The 21,817-nt window shown below is 40.6% G+C and overlaps 1 protein-coding gene across 1 annotated transcript in view; it reads left to right on the top strand.

The window, feature by feature from the left end:
• The window catches only part of LOC107105519 (serine/threonine-protein kinase ULK4-like), a gene marked incomplete at its 5' end in the record, with an annotated part of 115,095 nt that overhangs the window by 10,557 nt on the left and 82,721 nt on the right, over positions 1 to 21,817 (top strand). The window contains 3 exons of the mRNA XM_015405502.1: positions 14,340 to 14,506; positions 16,848 to 16,946; positions 18,291 to 18,476. Of these exons, the coding sequence (XP_015260988.1) occupies positions 14,340 to 14,506; positions 16,848 to 16,946; positions 18,291 to 18,476 (452 nt within the window). The remainder of the gene's footprint in view (positions 1 to 14,339; positions 14,507 to 16,847; positions 16,947 to 18,290; positions 18,477 to 21,817) is intronic.

The following is a 21,817-nucleotide window of genomic DNA, read 5'->3' as shown; positions in this document are numbered from 1 at the left end:
GTCCTAAAGTATTTGAAGCTGTAATCCAGGAAATACAACATATGTTTGATACCTTCTTGCTTAGCTGTATGCATAGTCTGCTACATTGTTGATGTTTAAATCTTGCTAGTTGCTAGTTGCATTATCTCTTAAATAGAACCTAATGATGTGGCATACCTTGGCTAATAGCCACACAGTTAAAACATATGTAAGCTCCTCTCGGTTCTGATCAGGCAAAAGCGGATGACCCATACCATATGGATAATCCAGGTGGAGTGCCTCAGGGATCTTTCCTGAGCCCTGTGTTGTTCAACGTCTTTATAAATGACTTGAATGAAGGAATAGAAGGGTTGCTCATTGAATGTGCAACTGACACTAAATTGGAAGGGGTAACAAATACAGTAGAAGACAGAAACAAGTCACAGTATCATCTTGACAGGCTGGAAAACTGAGCTAAAACAAACAAAATGAATTTCAACCGAGGTAAATGTAAAGTTCTTCATCTAGGTAGAATAAAATCAAATGCATAATTACAGGATGAGGCAGATTTGTCTTGGCAGTAGTACTTGCAAAAAGGATCTAAGAGTCTTAGTAGACCATACACTAAACATGTATGCAGTGTGATGCAGTAGCTAAAGAGGCAAATGCGATTTTTGTTTGCATCAACAGAAGCATAGTGTCCAGATTACTTTACACGATAGTATTAAAAAGGATCTAAGAGTCTTAGTAGACCATACACTAAACATGTATGCAGTGTGATGCAGTAGCTAAAGAGGCAAATGCGATTTTTGGTTGCATCAACAGAAGCATAGTGTCCAGATCACTTTACACGATAGTATCGCTTTACTCTGCTCTATATAGATCCCACTTGGTGTATTGTGTTTAGTTTTGGGCATGGCAGTTTAAGAAGGATGTTGACGAGCTGGAACGTATCCAGAGGGAGGACAATGAAGATGGTGAGGAGTCTGGAGACCAAGTCCTATGAGGAAAGGTTGAAGGAGCCGGGTGTGTTTAGCCTGGAGAGGACACAAATGAGAGGTGATCTGATAGCCATCTTCAAGTGTTTGAAGGGTTGTCAAACAGAGGATGGAGCAGAGTTGTTGTCTGTGCCCAGAGTGTTCACTAAGGTGGTAGAAGTAGTAGCAGCAGCATTCCTGAAGAAATGGCGATGCAAGATATACCCACTGCTCAATGACTGGCTAACTGTAGCCTATTTGAAATTAAAGCTCCTGTCAGACGTACACTTTACACTGCAGGTGCACCAACAATACCAAGAAATCCAAGCTGGAACAGACACAAAGGGTGTACTTTATTGACATCATCCTAGATTCCACCCTAGCCAGGGCCTTTCCACCACCTGTTCGAGTCCTGGCAATCGGACTGTACATATTCTGATGCCTAAAGTCACACTTTCAACCTGCCAACCTGATCCAAGAATTAATGGCCTCCGCCACATCAGTGGTGCCACATGCAAGGCTACACAGGCGCCCATTCCAGTTGTTGTTTGTCAGAACCTTCAACTCCCACCACTATCACCAATCCAAAAACCTGAACATCCTGAAACAGGTAGTACAGTTATATGCTACTGAACTGTACTAATGGACCCTGGCAACCTCCTTGCCGGAGTCCTGTTTCACGCCCCCATACCACAAACCATGCAAGCCACAGATGCCTCCCTGCTGCTACAAGGTCCCTTCCTCCAGCCTAACATTGGCAGCCTAAACAGCATGGTTCATTCAGTAACCAACAGGCTGAGAGGTTCTGCTTAATGCTAGAAAACCTTCCACCTGGTGCTCCTGTTCAGCCAAGTGGAAATGATTTAGTAGATGGGCCACAGAACAGGCTTGGACTCAGTTCACTGCCCCATAGAAAAGGGACCTTTTAAATCTAGTTAGAGGAGGCCTTGCATCCACCTCCATTGGAATTCACTTAGCCACTATGCCATGTTTCATGTTCAGGTTGACAGAAAGCCCCTGCTCACCCTAAAATGAATCAAAATATTTCCTCAAAGGGCTACTGAACCAATTTCCTCCAATTCAACTCCCAGTCCACCACTGGAGCCTCTCAGTGATGCTCTCTAATGTATGGACAGACAGTTTGAGTAGATGGCCACTTGCCACATTCACCTACTCACAATGAAAGCTGCTTTTCTAGTGGCTATAACATCAGTCAGTTGTGTCAATGAACTACAGACCTGGAGACATGACTACTTCTTTCTAAAAAATATTTGATACTAGGGTAGACCTTTGCAGCTCCATGCAGTTCCTATCCAAAGTAACATCCAAGTTCCATTTAAATCAAGGTATCATTCTATCAATGTTATATCTTCAGTCGCAGGATGAAAGGGAATGAGCACTACATTCCTTAGATGTTAGAAAGGCCCTCCTCTTCTATTTAAATAGAACGAATTCCCTTCAAAAAGATGACAACTTATTAATCACTTCAGTAGCGCCTCAGTCTTTAGTCATGCCGGCCACATGACCATGGAAACATCTTCGGACAGGGCTGGCTCTTCAGCTTTGAAACAGGGATCAGCACCGCAACCCTAGAGTCAGATTCGACTGGCTTTCGAGCAAGGGAACCTTTACCTTTACCTTTTTAGGCTCTAACAAGGGCAAAAAACTGTCAGCCCATTCAGTCTCAAGATGGAGAGTCACATATCAGACTATGCTGTAAACGGGCATGAGCTGACTGCCCACACCAGATCCATGTCCATTCTACCCAGGCACAGTCAACATCTGTAGCTTTTCTCCATGGTTTCCCCATTGACTCCATCTGCAAGGCTGCAGCATGGTCCTCCTCCTCCTGCACCTTTGCAAGGCACTATATGATAGATGTGGATGTCATGAGAAATGCTGAGGGAAGAGTGTTCTGAACCTTCTATATCATGCTGGGAAAGGTGGGAAACAGCATGGGGTGGGGACAGAGCACCTGTAGACATTCTGAGCGTCAAAGAATAATCTCTGGTGTGCAGTACCCGTGGGTGACTGGACAAGCGACCGCTTGAACATCAGTTACAGGTAAGTGCAATCCTATTTTTCTCCTCTACTCCCTGACTAAAAGTGTATCTGGTTTCCCCCCAGAAAATGCAGAAAGTTAGTCAAAATGCAATTTGTCACAGTGGCCCTTTCCGTTTCTTACCTGTATATTGAAGATTGTGCTCTTCTCATTAACTTAACTCATTTATTGTCTGTATTTTCTCCATCCTACATGCTAAAGTGCAGCAAATATTGTTTAGGGGTTTCCCCCCCAGTTGTATACTGTCAGTGTATTATATTTCATGAGTATCATGCTCTGCTTGTGACATATGGAGGGTTTTGACAACGTATTTGTGAAGTACTTCTCTTAGTTGCTGGCAGAGACACTTCTACTATATTTATTATATATTGAACAAAAAAATCAATAAAATATCCATTCTGTGTCCACAAGCCATTACATTGTCACTTGTTAAGACTTATATCAGAAAACAATGTTGTACATGTTTTCATTAAAATGAAGTTAACCTTGGGTACATCAATAAACTGTGTTTAATGCAATATGATGGATACGAATCTTCCATGCACTATACATTTAAAAACGTGCAAACTTTCTGTAGAGGAGAGGGGTAGAACGCATGGAAAGAGAGTTATCCCCACCTTTCCTTCACTCTCCTCCTCCATCATAACCTGGGCCATCTGAGGGTTTGAGCCTACAGGTTGCCGTCTGCTATGTTTTTAAGCAGTGGAAGAGTAGCACTGACCCCCTAAACTCTTTCTGCATAGTTAAGAGCTTCTGTAGTTGGTAGAGATGCATTGTTGCCATGCCCCCCATTCTTCATAGCCTCTGATTATCCACAAATGGCATCTCTATCTGTTTTTTCAAATAGAGGGACGGATGTTATTGCATGCTGCAGAATTTTATGCCAGTTTCAATGAAAACAGCATGCCAGTTGGTTGAAATAGGCAATCAAAATGATTTAATGGTGGTACTTGGGTTACAATTAATAGTGGTGGTCCTTGAGACCAATTAAAGTGGGACAATCTTCTTGGAGTAAAGTAGTCTCAGCTCTACACCTTTGCTTTTGATACTCTTTTAGAATGTAGCTGTGCAGTTCTCTGCAGTTATTCCAGTGCAAGCCCATTTATTTTAATAGGCATAAGATGGAGTAACTCTGCATAGGATTGCACTGTTCAAGGACTGGTAGCATCCGGTTTGTAACATATGGATGATTTGTGTTATTAGACTGGAGTTTTTAGCCCATTGTAATTATGCCATTATTCTCCATGCTTAATATTGTCTTGTGCTTTTTTTCTCTAGCCTTCTTTGTCTTGTTTGTACATCCTCCAGCTGTAGCTCACTCTTTTGGTAAACAACAGTCTAGACAAGGGTGAACAAGATATTTCTAAGATGATGGGAGAGGTGGGTTCATCATGGAATTAAGACTGAGGGAACAAAATGGAGACAGAATTGAAATGGCAACAATGTAAAGGAAATACCAGTTCCAAAAGTGTGGCAAAATCCATGAGTTCTTTAGCAAGCCCACCTTCACTCACATTCAAACAACTCTTGTGGCTATCCTGACATAAGTTGTTTTACCTGGATTTATTAAGAGTCCAAACTAGGCTCCAGCTAGCCTTATAAAGGTGGATATGACAGTCCAAGGAGCTGCGGTGGCTCAAGTGGTTAAGACGCTGAACTGCAGGCTGTGGAAGGTCAGTAGTTCAGCAGTTCAAGACCCGGGTGCCGCAAGACGGGGTGAGCTCCCGTCTCTAGTTCCAGCTCCTGCCAACCTAGCAGTTCGAAAGCAAGAAATTGCAAGTAGATAAATAGGTACCACTTTGGTGGGAAGGTAACAGCGTTCCGTGCGCCTTGGTGTTTAGTCATGCCGGCCACATGACCACGGAAATGTCTTCGGACAGCGCTGGCTCTTCGGCTTTGAAACAGAGATGAGCACCGCAACCCTAGAGTCGGACTCGACTGGCTTTCGAGCAAGGGAACCTTTACCTTTACCTTATGACAGTCCAAGCTAGCTTTGTAGTGCTTTTGATCCTACAGAATAAAGCGTGAGAGAGTCACAGTATAGGTTTTTATACACACTGGACTCTTTTTCCCAAAGGGGTACATGATGTTCCATTTTTCTGTTCCATTGAATTTTTGCTACATATCCATTTGTGTAAACTCAGGACTAAGCTAGAATGATTAGTGCTAATTTTCTTCAAGCATTCCAAATACAGTCATGAATATTAATTGTGATATGTAATTTAATATTGTAGCTATATTCTAGGAATTTTCCTATCTGGATTTTACAGGTTGTTGTTGCTTTAATATAGTGGAAGATTTTGAGTGGACAGGTTGCAACTGAGAATCAAGGTTAAAAATTATTTGACAGGAGTATATGACTTTATTAAAAAAATCAGTCTATTTTAAAGATTTTAGTTGTAAATGAACATCATATGAAAACTTTGTTGCCTTTCATATGATAGCTTTAAATATTTGATGCTGGAGTATTATTTGAAATACTATTAGCCATGTGACTTATTGGCTGTAAGGTTTTTCTGATCTAGAAACAAAGAAGCTGGGTTGTCTGCTTTTGTTAAATTTGGACTCCCCCCTCCCCCCCCCCGGTTCTGGCCCCATACTGCTTTGATTTATCATGGGTAATGTTTAAGTTGGTTTTCTTTGTCCCGCCCACTCCCACCTACCTTCACTCTACTTTTTGATGATTGGACTTGTTGTCATCATCAAACCACTCCCTCTCCCTCCTTGCCCTGAAGATGAGTGGCTTCTTTTTCAATTTTTTTTAAAAATACAACCCTTATATTAAGATATCAATATAAGCATGCATGCCTCCCCCAAAATGCACCCCCCCAACAAAAAGGTTTAACAGGTTCTCTGAATTCCCAGCTTTCCTTTTTTTATATATAAAAAAGTAAGTCTCCAGCTCCTTTTGTTGTGGAAATATGCTGTTTTTCCTTATATCTCCAGGAAGAATGGTGCTAGAGACTTACTTTTTAAAAATGAAAGCTGGGAATTCAGAAAACTTGCTTAACCCATTATTACAATGGTATATCTATATAGCAGTATTTTAGTGCTGTTTTTTTTTTAAAATGCAGCCATAATATCAATATTTTAATATAAAATATGTACAAAAATTAAAAAGGGTGTGTGTACTATAACACTACCAATGACCCACTGATGATGACAACACCCTGTCTTGAAATTCCTGATTATTTAAACCACATGCAGAAGAAAATAAGCTGACTCCACAACAGTGAAAATTCAGATGGAGGGCAGACGTGCCGAAGAACCGTGCTCAAACCGATTCCAGTGCTTATGGATCAACTGCCAAGAATATCAGGATTAAGTTGAGTGTGTAAAAAAGCTGTTTGTGTGGATTTCGTTATTAATCTGACAACTTCTCACATTCTTTGCAGTTCTGGAAAAAATACTGTACTGTTAGCAAGCAAAACATAAAAGCAAAGTTTTAAAGTGTCATAGGGAAAAAATCATATCAAAAAGATCAAATCAGTCAATCCTAAAAGAAATCAACCCTGACTGTTCCCTGGAAAGCCAGATACTGAAGCTGAAGCTCAAATACTTTGGCCACCAAATGAGAAGGGAGCACTCACTGGAGAAGACCCTGATGCTGGGAAAGATTGAAGGTAGCAGAAGAAGGGGACGACAAAGGATGAGATGGTCAGACAGTGTCATAGATGCAACGAACATAAAATTGAGCAAACTCCGGAGCACGACAGAAGACAGGAGGGCCTGACGTGATGTGGTCCATGGGGTCATGAAGAATTGGACTCGACTACTGTACGACTGAACAACAACAACAAGGGGGGAAAAGAACCTGCCTAAGCCTACCCAGCAAAGAGTTTATTGGGGGGAGAGGGATATTTTATTTCCACAAAGTTTTCAGTTGTTTTCATTTCCTTCTTTGTATTTAAATTGTTTGTCTCTGCAAGTGTGTAGATTGGATCCATGGAGGGAGCGGGGAAATGGTTTAGCCTTTCCACCTCTGCATGATCTTATATATTGCCCACACACACTATTAGCAGCTGTGGCAACAGTGCTTTGGAATCTTCCTACCATGGATCTTCCTGCTCTTGTAATATGGACCTTGACTTATGGACTTCAGTTTGACCCAATGGGACAATTAATGGGTGTGTGTCTTTTTACCCATAAGACAATCATGTAACTTGTCTGAAGGCTAAATATTTGCGCTATCCCAGGTTCCTTATGTTTCAAGCATGGGAAATGTATTTAGAAGTAGCTTCTGGCCTAATTTTGATTTAGATAAGCTACAAATTCAATTGCTGGATCTTATTTAATCTACAGTACTACTGCTGAATCTTGTTTTATCTACAGTGAATTATTAGGCCTGTGCTGAGGGGTTTTTTTGCTAATATTTCATATATCAGCATGTTTACTAGTGAAGTAGTAAAATAATTAAAACTCTGTAAGGCTTGCAAAATAATCTTATGATGCAGTATATTTTATTTTTTTAATTGCTCATTTTCTGCTGATATCTGCAAAACAGCAGTGTTTGCAAATTGGTTTGGGGAGTTTGATAAAAGTGAAGTAAACTGGTCACTACGCTTCTGTCAAAGTATCCAGTGCTGTCTGTTTGGACAAATACTAGAAAGACAGGTCCTGTAGTGTATATTTCAGATAGGCCCAAAACAATAGTGTACATTGTAGAACCTTGTAAGAAACATATCTGAAGGAGAATAACATCTAAGATTCGTATCTACATGTTTGGAAGATGCAAATCAAATAGCAGTACACAATCGTTGCAACAGAAGCTTCTGAGTTCAACAGAAATTTTTTTTTAAATAAAAATGTCACATGGACTGTGAAAACAGATAAGTGGTTTTAGAAGAAGAAGAGGAGATTGGATTTATACCCCGCCCTTCACTTGGAGTCTCAGAGCGGCTTACAAACTCCTTTCCCTTCGCCTCCCCACAACAGACACCCTGCAAGGTGGGTGGGGCTGAGAGAACTCTGACACAAACTGCTCTTTCAGGAACAGCTGTGCCAGAGCTTGTGACTGACCCAAGGTCACATCAGCAGGTGCAAGTGGAGGAGTGGGGAATCAAACCCGGTTTTCCCAGATTAGAGTCCGCACACTTAACCACTCCACCAAACTGGTGCAATAATCACCTGTAGTCCATCTAGTTAAAAGCTAATTGAAGTTCTGTAAGTTATTCTAAATTTCAGCAATTCACAGCTGTCCATTGTAGCTAGTTCTGTACCAAGCCAAACTCAAGGCACTTTGGGACAACTAGAGTGGACTTCTTTGGTATGCAGAGGCCAGGTCTGAGGACCAGGTTTGAGATGCAGTTTGGTGCAGTGGTTAAGTGTGTGGACTCTTAATCTGGGAGAACTGGTTTTGATTCCCCACTCCTCCACTTGCAGCTGCTGGATGACCTTGGGCAAGCCATAGTTCTGTCAGAGCTGTTCTTGAAAGAACAGTTCTGGAAAGAGCTCTCTCAGCCCCGCCTACCTCACAGGGTGTCAGTTGGGGGGGATAGGAAGGGAAAGGAGACTGTAAACTGTTCTGAGACTCCAAATGAAGGGCGGGGTATAAATCAAATCTCTTCTTCTTCTTCTACTGGTTTGTTTTCCCTGAAGGGTTAGCAGTAGGGTAGCCAAAATGCCTGCAAAAGTATATCTTGTTCTTTTTAACAGAGGCTTCATTAATGAAACAAGACCTTTTTTCCCTCTAGGCAGTTAGCAACCCAAATTAGCAGTAGGGTGACCTGGGAGGCAAAACCAGCCTTGGAAAAGGCCCCATGGCCTGACAGAGAAGGGAGGAAGAGCAGGACACCTGCCTCACACAGGTCAAGGGCTTTTGCCTCACAGTAGCATTGGCGTCCATCCACTGGCTTATGGAGAGCCAGTCTGGTGTAGTGGTTAGGAGCACGGACTCTAATCTGGGAGAACCAGGTTTGATTCTTCACTCTTCCACATGCAGCTGCTGCTGTGACCTTGGGTGAGTCATAAGTTCTTTCAGAGCTGTTCTCTCACGAGCAGTTCTGTCAGAGCTCTCTCAGCCCCACCTACCTCACAGGGTGTCTGTTGTGGGGAGAGGAAGGGAAGGAGATTGTAAGCTGCTCTGAGACTCCTTTGGGTAGTGAAGGGCAGGGTATAAATCCAGTCTCCTCCTCCTCCTGGCAGTGGCTTTCATCTGCCTCACACTTGGTGGAAATACCAACTTGCAGTGCCAGCTCCTGCCAGCTTCATGTGAGGCTAGGGTTGTTGACTCCTGCCTGCCTTACATGGGGCCTGTTCATCAGCTTGTGGTGGCAGTTCACATCTCTGAATAAGGTCAGTGTCGCTTTACTCAGGACTGGAGTGGTGGTTCTCTAAACTATCAGCCCACCAGGGCTTTTTTCGGTTACCTTAATGGCCAGTCCGCCCCTGATTTATCAGTGTTAATCTGCTGTAGCAAAAGCAATTTTATCCTCCCAACAATCCTGAGAAATAGGTTAGGCTGAGTGTGTATGGTTAGCCCAAGGTCATCCAGCAGGTTTTCCCAGTGTTCATATAAAAGCAGTAGACATATCTGGTTAAAAGCTATGGGTTGGATCCAAGTATTCCTTTCCTGTATTTACCTAATACATTTTTATCCTCTTCGAGGAGCTCAGGGTGGCACACATGGCTCTCCCTTCTACAGTTTATCCTCACAATAATACTGTGAAGTAGGGTAGGCTGAGAGAAAGAGTCTGGCCCAACATCATCCAGTAAGCTTCATGACTGTGTGGTGTTTCCAACCCAGGTCTCACGTATCGGTCAACCCTAGGGTTACAGTCTAGCCCCATTAAAAGTAAAGTGATGTGTCATATTATTTACATAGGGCCAACCTAAGCATTACATTTTGATGAAGTGTTTACACTTTCCCCACTGTTATGCAGCAGCTGTGGGGAAAGGCATTTTTAAAATCTCAGGAGACTGATTTGCTTCAGGACAGTGTTGCGGAGGAAGGGAGTTTCCTACCTTCCTCCTGCAGTGCAGTTCCAAAGATGGGCAAATTATTGCCCATTTCAGCTTGGGGAAATGTCATGGTGGGGAGGAAGGAGCCTTTCCCCGCGGCTGCTGTGTGACTGGGAAAAGTGAGTTGGGCCTGGGGAACCTGGATTCTGTTCACCAAAAAATGTAACATGTAGTTTGTCTCTTGGTCATAGTGACCTTATGTACACAGCAAACACAGTGCAAAGGGTCATTTGTCCACAAAGTAGTTTGCAAATTTGTGTTAGGTAGGCACCAGTTTGTATCGAATTGTTTACTTTGGCTTGCTAAATTTTAGCTTGATGAAAAGAAAAATGACTGATGACAGATTTTGAATAGTAGAAACATGTAATTGTGTTTGTGTAGTTTCTTTTTGTGGGCAGTGGTGACATCAGCTAAATATATCTGTGTGCAGCCTGTTATTTGTGCAGAGTATGCTAAATGTTAACAGAAACAAAGCCTAAAAAGAGGAGGAAATTAAATAAGATTATATATATGTAATTTTGAGGCTTTGATTTAGGTAGACAAAAGCCAGAACATTCAGTATATGAGCTTGTATTTGTCCCAGCATGGAAATAATAAAAGCTACATAATAGAAAGGTTTAAGAATGGATTTTGAATGTCCTGACTCTTTACAATGATTTCAAGTAATATTTTGTATTTAACTAGGAACTGAAACAGGGAAGACCTTAAACAAACATATCAGGAATTTAAAAAATAAATTAGTGAGCAATTTTCCAGTGCTTTGTCACAATCTGTTTACTTAAGCCACTAGTAAGGTTCTTTCTGAACACTTCTGCTCTAGTTGTGCTAAAAATCTGAAATTACATTACTTTCCATATGATAATACTTAACAAAACCTCATACTTTGAAGAATGCTGAATTTGCCTCAAAAATGTATGCTGAAGTCAGTATGAGCTGGTGGTAATGCCAAGGCATCTTCTTGCTTGCATTAAAGCGAAAAGGTTCATCTTAGGCTGCGATCATACAAACTAAATAAACTACTTTCTATTCCCTTTCAATGCACTTCCCAACTGGATTTTACTGTGTGAACTGGCAAAATCTAGTTGGAAAGTGGATTGAAAGTGGATCGTTTAGTGTGTGTTAATGCATTGGCTTTTCCCTCCGTTGTTTTAGCGAACCCACCTTGGAACAGGAGTTCCCCTCTGCATTGCATGCCGCTTTCACTTTCTTTGATCATCAGGTTTTATAGTACCTTCTGCATAGATTTAGGGCCATTCAGGGGTGACTTCGCAGTCTATAGGGCATATTTGAATGTGGTTTTGAGCTGCACTTTTTCCTCAGTGTTGAGAAAATGTGGAGCGAATGCCAGATGCAGAATCACTCACAGTCTTGACTGTAGAATCAGGTGAGTAGCAGTGTTAGTTTGAAGCAGCAAAATAAAGTTTGAGTCCAGTGGCACCTTTAAGACCAACAAAGGTTTTGTTGGTCTTAAAGGTGCCACTGGACTCAAGTCTTGACTGTGTCTCTCATTACCAACTGTTTAACCCTTTACATTCTGAATATACAGTACTCTTACAACTAGGGCATACCCTAGTGAAGCTGGCAGTGCAGTGTCCTGGATTCTTTTGTGCTATTAGCATAATACTTTTGTTGTTGTCACAAAGAAATATACCTCGTTGATCCATAGAATCTATCCTTAAGTATATATTTCATTTTGAGCTTGATTGGGTTCCTTTCTGTGTGCCCATTTCTCAGAGAATCGTGGGCTAAATGGACTCTCACCTTTATACTGTATCACTCGCCACCTTCTCTCAAAGTTCTCAGCATATTTATTTGTTTATCTGCGATCACCCAGCTTTGAAGATGCACATAGTCTCTGTTTTAGGAATAGTTCAATGCTTGATTTTTTTTAGGTTTGCTCAGTTTATATTGGCCCTCAAATTGGATTGCTTGTTCAATAATTTAAAGCCTGTATGCTTCAGTTGCACCATGTTAACCAGAAAATCAGATTTGTAATTTTTTCCCCTCCCCTCTTTGGCATTCTGAGAAGCCCTGGTTTGCCTTAGCATTTAGTGTGCCTTGCCAAGCCAAAATGAATGCTTACAAGTTACAACCACCAGAAAAGACTGACTGCAGCTGCATCCATCACAGGAAGATCTTTTCTTATGTTTTGTTTTAGTAGGTCTGTTTGCAGCAGTGTAGACTTATGGGAAATTCAGTAAGCTAGTTTACCCTTTTTTCTGGATAGGAGAAATCTATGGAACAGTCCTGGAGATCAGTCTTCTACATTGCAGAGGGATTAGGGAGATATTGAAACACAAGCTGATCTTCTACAACATAACTACAAAACTTTTTTTTGCTAGAGAAAGACCATATGATTCTTTTATCCCTCAGAATTTTCATTTGTAAAAATCAACGCTTTCTTTTCATTTTGTTTTATTTATAGGCTTTGAAATTTTATATATGCGCTTTGAAATTTTAGTAGAAAAGAGATGTATATATGGCTAATTATTATTAAGAAAAAATCCAAGGTTATTGCTTTAGCAATTATATAGATTCCAGTTCAATGTCACAATCTTTATCTTACAAAAGATTTTATCTAACATTTATCAGATTATAAATCCTATGCAAATCACAGAACTCTTTTATCTCAGTTAATTTATTATATATTTGATTTATGCCTTGATTTATATTAGTTAAGAGGTCTGAATGTAGGAGAGGAGAGCCAAATGTGCTGCCCTGAGTTCCTTGGAGGAAGGGCAGGATAACTTGTACACAAAATTAACTAGGCAAAATTATATATTACATGTCTTTTTGTGGAAAATTAGTCCAGTTTTTCTTTAAACTAAACTATCCTAGATTTGGATATAGTTTTAATGTTAGGTCACAATTATCTTCTTCTAAAAAAGGAATAGACAAGTATTCCTTTTCCAACATCAGTTCATAGAGAGAACTTTTAGAAAGGAAATTTATTTTTCAAAGGTTCTGTAAATTCCCAGCGGTATTTTATTTGCAATTAACTACACATTTGCTGATTTTTTTTCTCCTTTTCCTTTCATAATGACAACCAAGCAAACACAAAGTATCTGTTTATAGGCTGCCTTTCTCACTGAAAGTGAATTACACAATGTAATCAATGGGATGATACAGCTGATAAGCAATATAAGGACTAGGAATTGTAGAAGTTTGAAATGGAGTTGGCATCTGAACAAGGCATAAGAATTAAACATAACACATTGGACAGTTATAATATTGCTATAGTGTTATATAATTGTATATCATAGTATTAGTATATTAGCAAGACCATAGTGAGGAACTTTTTGTTTCATGATTGGCCTTGGACTAATGGAACTGTTTGTTGCATCAGTTAGTAGTCCTAAACAGTTGCAAGAGCCTTGAGAGAGCATTATACATGAGTAAACATAAGGTATTCCACTCAGAGATTCTGAAACAGACTGGTGAATTCTAACCTGGATGTTTTTACTTCATTTCGGGATATTACATATGCAAATGAGCCAATTCATGAATTAAAATCCTTGAAACCCATTATTTAAAAAGACCTCACATTTTATATCAACTTAGAAAATAAATGTGTGTTATCCAATGAGTTTGACACATTTTTGCCTATGGACTGATTTTGAAAGATGCATTTACACAGTGTCCTTTGTACTGCATCTACTCGGATTGGGTGGTCTCCAATCCGTGAGTCGTCCTCAGATAGCTTATACCATATTTCATTTATGAATATAGTGTGTCAAACTAGTGAATCACCTATTAAAAGCTACTTATACTTATCAAATAGCATATCTCTTACTGAAATTTTAAGGGCCTGTTACTCTAACCTTGTCCTACTTGTGTCGAGTAGGGATGAACCTGAAAGGGAGGAAGAAAAGGATAACACAACCACCCTGGACTGGGGAAAATACTTAGTTTGTAACTAACTATTGTACCCCTAAAGTAAGTGAAAGCTGAAATGCTTTTCATGCTTTTTGGTATTCATTGACCAATTGGGGAAAATCAGGACACAACTGTATTGATTACAGGTTCCTCTGGTCTTATCACAACATAGGCTAGGGACATTTGGTGCAGCTGACAGCCCAACTGCTGATAGCTAACCTCACACACACACACACACTTGATACAACCAGCTATCCCAGATGGACTGAAGCCTATGTTTAATAGGACTTATTTTATAAGTGCTTAAAATCTATTGATTCATTTAAAATGTGAATGCTAAAAAAAAGGAAAAATATTGTTTGCATGCCATTCCATCTTTCTGATGATATATATTTATTTATGATGATATACATTTTCTTGTAAAGCTGCCTTCTATACCAATTTGCTCTACAGGTACTGTATATGTTTATTCTGTCTAAAAGTATTCCATCTGCTTATCTTTTTAGGTTTAGTACATCATGTCTGTAATCTTCTAATAGAAACCGCCACTCTGTGCTTGGATGTGGATGATAAAAGCAACATCAAGACAGCAAATGCATTGCTCCTCCTCTTGCTTGACATTTTGCACCACATGCTGATACATACAGCTAATATTATCCGTCTGACATTACAGGTATAGAGTCTATTTTCTGGTAGAATGAGCACCATTGTACAGATCTTTAGTCTTGTTGCTGTTGTTCTTATTGGATTCTACACTAAAAACTCTCCAAAGTTAAACAGATTCTTTGAACAAGTGACACATTTGATGTTTTTACAGACAATGGCTGTCTGTACATTTGAGGGTTTTTTTAAAAAAAAACAGCTATACTTTTTTTATAACTTGAGCAGTAAATACCCACAGTGGGTATGCTAGATTTTAAATAGTCTCTTTATCTAGAAAGTTTTGAACGATTGCACGTTTTGCTATGTGCCTGAAACTTTGCATATTTCATTTTATGCTTTATCATGAAGTCACTTAATGTACAAAAGCAATCAGAAATATCCCATTTGTCTCCCTGGGAGATGGCTATTGTTTCTGTCATGATATAATCTTCTCAATAAAATGTTATCTTTCTTTTAAATTGCACCTTCATAGTAAATGACTGTGGCTTGTCTAAATGGTTTTTGAATGAGTACAGATGTACTGCCCACATATATCCATATTGTCTAATCTGAGTGAGATAAATAGCTCCAGCTCATACTAGTCCTGACTCCTGAGCTGCCTGGTTGATCTGAGATGTAGCCCATGGTGATCTTATAGTGTAGGTTGTGCTGTCTACTAGCTGTGAAAACTGCATGAAAGGTACCTGTTTTGGTGAAAGATATTCCACCCTAGATAGCTGGGTAAAAATTTACAATGTTGCAAAGTACCTGTTAAGTTTGCACTCTGTGAACGTTCAGATGTTAAAGTACCTTTCCAGCTAGCTAAAAGATTGTAGATCAGGATTTTCTATCCAGCTTGCAATCTGCCAAGGTAGTGGGATGTAAATTCATATGTTGATGGAAGTAGCCAATGTAATCAATGATGGCTACAGGGAGCAACCTGGTAAATTTCCATTAGGTAGGATGGTAGGAATCTGATAGGCTATATAAGCAAACATTTGACCTTTGTGTCAGGGAGAGAAAGACTTGGGAACTCTTGGGAGGGAGAGCCTCAAGGAAGGAGGGCAACAAAATAGCAAGGAAAGAGAGAGAGAGAGGAGAGATGGGTCGAACCTGGACAGAAATCAAAAGTCATTGTTTTATTGTTAGAAGCATAGTAACCTAATTTGTGTGTCATGTGTTTCGTAAACACACACAAACATTTATATTTCCTTTTTCTTGTGTCCCCCTTCTGTTCCTGCCAGTAACCCCCTTCTAGAAGCTCTAAGAGTTCTGCAGAACAGTACTTTAAGAGGCATGATACAATGTATCTGAATGAAAAACATTGCTTACTTGCACCCGCTATGTAAATGCTGGATCATCTGGCATACTCTCTTAGGCCTTTCTGATGCCAACCATGATCAGTTGTTTAGGTTTTGGACTGTACCATATTAGACTGCAGATAAGGCATCAAATATTTGAATTAATGTTGTCCTACATAAAAGTTCCCTATATATATATATATATACAAATCTAGTGTGTAGAGGTAAAGATTCTAGCCCTGAGCTGTCAAACATGCAGCCCGAGGGCCAGATCAGGCCCCTGGAGGGCTTCTATCAAGCCCACAGTGGAACTGGCTGTCTTCTGCTGCTTCTTCCAGTTCTGCTGCTGCTGCTGCATCATCATAGGTTTGCAGCTTATGAATACACACCTGAACAGCATACTCAAGATTGCAACAGCACAGACATTTTGATGCAATAATTCAGAGCAAGAGGTGTCAGTTATCAGACACTGTTAAATAAACAAAATATTGCAAGAGTGCTAATGTTTTAAGTATGTGTTTATTTTAAGTTAAAAAAACACCTTGTGTGTCCTGGCATTACATTTTATGACACACATGGCCCAGCCTAACAAGGTCTAATTTATGTCACATCTGGCCCTCATACCAAATGGGTTCGACACCCCATACTTCTTCCTGACTTGTTATGTTCTGAATGTACAGAGAGGTTTTTGTTTTATTTGTTTAACATGACAGAACTTTCAGTCCTTCCACCTACCATCCATAATGGTATATTATGATATATACATCACATGAGCCTAGCAATTGTATTTTTTTCCTCTTAGACTTTGAATTAAGTACATTAAAAGTTTGATGGGAATTATATTTAACATCTCATTAGAGAACAAACTGTTGGACTGTTTGTTCAAACTAGTCATAAGAGGTTGTGCTTTTTGAATGTGATTATTTTAAGAACAACAAACACCTTGGAACTTAACACCTTGCAAATGAAGTAAATACTTAGCAACAAATAGAGCCCAGTCCTGAAGTGTTGGTGGTGATGATCTCTGAATGCTTTCTTCCAAATATTTTAATGATTTTTCCCCTTATTAAGGCACAAAAATCTGGTACAGGAGGGGACACTCAAGCTGCTGAAGATCTCCTTATTATTAATAAGCCACTGACAGACCTAATTAGCCTACTTATTCAGTTGGTAAGAATTTCCTTGATCTTAAGTCTGTTGAAAAGTTCACTGTTTTGGATTTTTAATTTACCTATCTCAAATATTCCAGTCAAATTAATACACTATACCAGTGTTACTAAGAGATTAAGATAAACAGGTAACTGCATGTGACTAAATTTTGGCAGCTGTAGTAAAATCACATAATTCTGGTAGCAAATCTTAGGCTTTCCTTTTAGTGTGTGATGGCTCACAGTTTGTGACTTTTGTCATGGAAACGGTGATTAAGAAGACTATCCCAGTGCCTCAGTTATTCCAAAGTAACCCTCCCTTGTCTTTATCTTGCCTATCACAAAGAAGAGCCCTGTCCACTCCCTTAACCATAAACTCCACCTAAGATTTTATTGTTTACTCACAGTCTAACACTAGCTTGAGCCTTAAGGGATCTGTTGCTTCCTTCACCAATTATTTCCCTTTGCTTAAACTTAATCTTGGTTAGTCATTAAGTTTCATTAACATTTGCCATAGTTACTACAAACTCGGTGGCAATCTAAACTCAAGGTTTAGATAAATTCCACTTTGTGACAATCATTAAGGAAAAGTACAAACAGAAATGACCTGTCAAGTACTACCAGCTCTATGGAAATTATCCTAAGCATTTGATCCAATCAAGGTCCTGTTGGCCCAATAGTCTATCGTTGTGACTTAATCTGGCTGAACTAAAAAAACTCCCAGGAACGTTAGCTTTTGTCCTAATTAATTTTACTCCCAAAGCCGACCCTTTCCTGCCTTCTTTTTCTGGAAAACCCTCCTAGGCATACCTCCTGCCACCTCAAAATCTCCCCCTACCCCAATCAGAAAATTCACTTCTGAATTCTCCTGGCTTCTCCCACCTCTCTGCCAGCTCAGGAGAATCAGATTTTTGTTCCCTGTGATCTCTGGCCCCTATAACAAGCTGGCTCTCATCTTTACAATGATGTACACCTGGGATCATGACTGTGTAACCTGAGATTCTAGTTTTGTTGCTGCCCCTGGTCTTACTTGACATGCTTTCCTTGCTAGATTGTGTCTGTATTACTGTCTGAATTGCAGCCAAATTGGGGGGGCAGGTCTTCTTTTAGTCTTTATTTTTGTGGTGAAAACAGCATACTCCCCTTTAAAACGCTATTAATGGGGGGTCAGTTTCAGCTAGCAAAACCAACTGGTGTTTGAAGGGTTGAATCCCCTCTTCCCTCCTTTTGTTCCACCAGTCCAAATCAGGACTGTGTACGTTTAATTTGTCCTTTACAGAAATATGCAGTCTGTGTCACATCTGCATGTTCTTGTGCTATCCATAATTTTCTGAGACATTCATCTCATTAACTTTTTTATTTCTAGCTTCCATCTGAGGATACTGAAATATATGAGAATACCTCACAGTGCTTGTCATTGTTAGTTCAGCTCTATGGTGGGGACAACATGGACAGTATGTCTCCAGAAAACATGGACAGCTTTGCTGAAGTGCTGCAGTGCAAGAAGGAAAGGAAAGATCAAAAGCTTTTGTTGAGAGTCATCAAAAGACTGGTAGGTCAACTATTTCATCATTATCATAAAGTAGTTATAGTGCCAGCTATCATATCTATATACTATGGTGTATAAATAACATTATTTTTAATTAGATAGTTCTACTTACAGAAGTTTAATCCTGCTTGATTCCAAGTTGTGTGGTGGCTAGTTTGTGTGTCTGTTTTAAAAGCTTGGTCCTCTGATAGTTTGTGTATTTGTTTTAAAAGTTTGGTCCTCGACGGAGAAAATCTCATTGTATTAGAGGAAAGTTTAAGATTTGGCTGAGCAGAGTGGTAGGACACAAGACCAAGTACATGAAAAGGTTCTATAAGTGTCTAAATCTGGGCCTCGCTGATGTCTTGGACTACTGAAATGTGAAATAAAGATTCTAAAAGATGCGAACAGCCACTTTGTAGGCCATTTCCACACAGGTTATTTACCCTGGGTTCAATGCCGATTTTGTTTGTTAATTTGTTCAGGATTTCCATGACTTTTCTCCAGTCTTTCCCAAACCTGGTTTGCTGCAAAGTTTTGGGAAATATCACAGCAAAGCCTGGATGGCTGCCATGTGGTTGGGTTTTCCCTAGTCCAATCACATGGCCGCCATTGCCCTGTCCCTATGGTGGCCATTTTCTCACCCTGGCACTGGAGGACGTTTTAAATCAGCAACTGAATATTGGTGAAACAAATTTGTGCACCAGTTTCTCTAAATGCCCAGCTTTCATTTTTATTTTTTGAAAGGAGGTCTATAGCCCCTTTCATTGTACTGATATAAAAGGAAAGGCATATCTCTGCAGCAAAATGGGAGACTTACTTTTTAAATGACAGCTGGGAAGTCAGATAACTTGTTACACAGATTGTCATAATGATATTTATTTGCTGATAAAAATCTGGGAAAGCCTAAGTGGTGCATGGGGGGGAGGTGGCACTGCCAGGGGAATAAAGAAGGGAAACTAATTACAGTGAAACCTGCCATGTAGAAGCCCTGATGCCATGGCATTGTATTAGCAGTCACAACAGGAGAACTACACAAGCCTCTTCCCGAGTGGAAAACACAATAATATGTAATAGGCGTAGGCCATTCAGGTTTTTTAACTTGGCTCCTCTGAAACAGGAAAGATTTTTCTTTTATTGTTTAATTCATTTTCCTCGAGAGAACGTGCCTGCCATTAAATCCATGCTTACCTTAGATTAGGAGTGAACAATTCATGCTATGCATTAGAGTGCCCTTTTATTTTTTTTAGAAAGGTCAGTATCCAAGATTATTAGATGATCATAATATAACAAATATGTAACCATTTGGGGGCATCAGTTGAAGGGAGCTAGCTAGCTTCATATCCCACGTGCACAAGAAAGTCTCATGCTGCCTGCCTGCAGAACCAGAAACAGCATAGTACCATGAGAATGCAGATAAATGCTTGTTTCTGTATGTCTGTGGTCTCCAAATGTGCCAATCTAGGCAGTGTAGCCCTGCACTCCATGCTCTTCCCCCTTCCCATTTGTCATCACATTCTTACAGCTGATAACTCTGCATTCATAGTTTATATGTACAGTACAATAGTAACATGTGAATAATGATGAATGTTTCTGGTTCTTCTAATGATATTGTGCCAGAGGCTGTTTTCTTGCCTGTGGCAAAAGTTCTTTTCTAATGGATTTGGGTGGTCAATGAACAAAGAACACTCAGCAAGGCGATGAGCTGTGGTAACACAAATACACTTTAATTGCAGAAAGGAACACAAACCACGATATACATAAAGACATCCTCACATCCCTTTAGTCGCTGGGGGCTTCTTACAGCAGCAACAGTTTCCAGCAGCAACAGGTCTCCAGCAAAGCCCCAAAGAAGCCCCTTTGCTACTGTCCTCTTCCTCTTTTATATCTTCTTAGGTGCAGCCTCCTAGCCTGAGTATCACCTGGCAGGCATGCTAAGTCAGGTTCTAGTGCTTGCACTGGGCATCCCCTTATTAGGAAGGGAAATGATCCTGGCTGCCACTTGGAGGAACCTAGCTGCCAGTATGCTCTAAGCTCAGATAAGGTTCCATGACAACACCATTCCCCTACTCCTCTTCCACGATGGCACTACAAATGACTGTACAAGGCGTGCATATTTAATCATGATTCATAAATTAAAATTGTGTATGTTTTGCGAATTCTTTAGAAACGTGTTATTTATTCAGATGGCTGGAGAACATGATTAGAATATGAATTATCAAGGTGTCTGAATAAATAAGGAACTTGAAAAGAGCCTGGCTGTGGGTCCATCTAGTCTAGCATCCTGTCTCACACAGTGGCCAACCAGTTTCCCTGGAGTTCCAACAACAGGATGGGGGCTGAGACCTTCCCTTGATGTTGCCTGCTGGCACTGGTATTCAGAGATTTACTGCCTCTGAATGTGGAGGTTCCCTTTATTCGTCATGCCTTACTGATAAACCTATCTGTAAGCAGCAGACCAGCCAGAGCCTGCTAACGAGGGGGAGGGGCCCACAAGAGCAGAGGAGGCACTTAACAGAGGTGAGAGAACAGCTGGGGGCTGGACTGATGGGGGCAAGGGGTGAACTTTGGAGGAAGAAAGAGGAAGAGGGACAGCCCAGCGGAGGTGGGAGAGAACCATCCTCAGAAGAAGAGACACCGGCAGAGTTCAGAGAGGGACCAAGATGGCAAACAGCTAATGATGGAGATGCTGGGGAGGGGCCTCTCTCCAGTGTCAGAGGACAGACTACTAAGCAGCCAGGAAGGGTGTGGCCACCCAGAACAGCCAATGGGGACACCAAGCCAACGGGAGTGCAGGCTTCCCAGGACTCAGGTTGGACTTGAGGGGGAAGGGGCTCGCCCAAGGCTGCAGGATTCACTCTGGGGAAGCAGAGACAGGACTGGGCACTGTAAAAGGGTTGGATGAGGGAGCGCTGGAGATAATAAATAAACAAGAGACACATGGCATGTGATGACCCTCGCAGCTGGATGCTTTAGGGACTTCCTGCAGCTCCTCCAGGGCTGAAGCCATTAATCTCTCACACTACCCTCCATGAATCTGTCTAATCCCCTTTTAAAGCTGCCTATGGTTGTGGCCATCATTAAATCTTCTGGCAGCAAATTCCACATTTTAATCACTCATTATATAAAGAAATATTTCCTTTTATCCATCCTGAATCTACTGACCATCAGCTTCACTGGATATCCTCAAATTCTAGGATTTTGGAAGAGGAAGAAAAAGATCTTCTTCGTGGTCTCTGTGCTTCACACCAATGGGTTTAGTGCGCCTGCGCTGACCCGACCGGTGCTGTAGCAAGCTATGTTTCAAAGGATTTTCGCGCGGGTCCCACTGAGCATGCGCAAGAACCCCAGCACGCATGCCCAGA

Source organism: Gekko japonicus, unplaced genomic scaffold (genome assembly GCF_001447785.1).
Source record: "Gekko japonicus isolate JY-2015 unplaced genomic scaffold, Gekko_japonicus_V1.1 scaffold2468, whole genome shotgun sequence".
In the NCBI taxonomy this organism is placed as follows: Eukaryota; Metazoa; Chordata; class Lepidosauria; order Squamata; family Gekkonidae; genus Gekko; species Gekko japonicus.
This window is presented reverse-complemented; position numbering and strand designations above follow the sequence as displayed.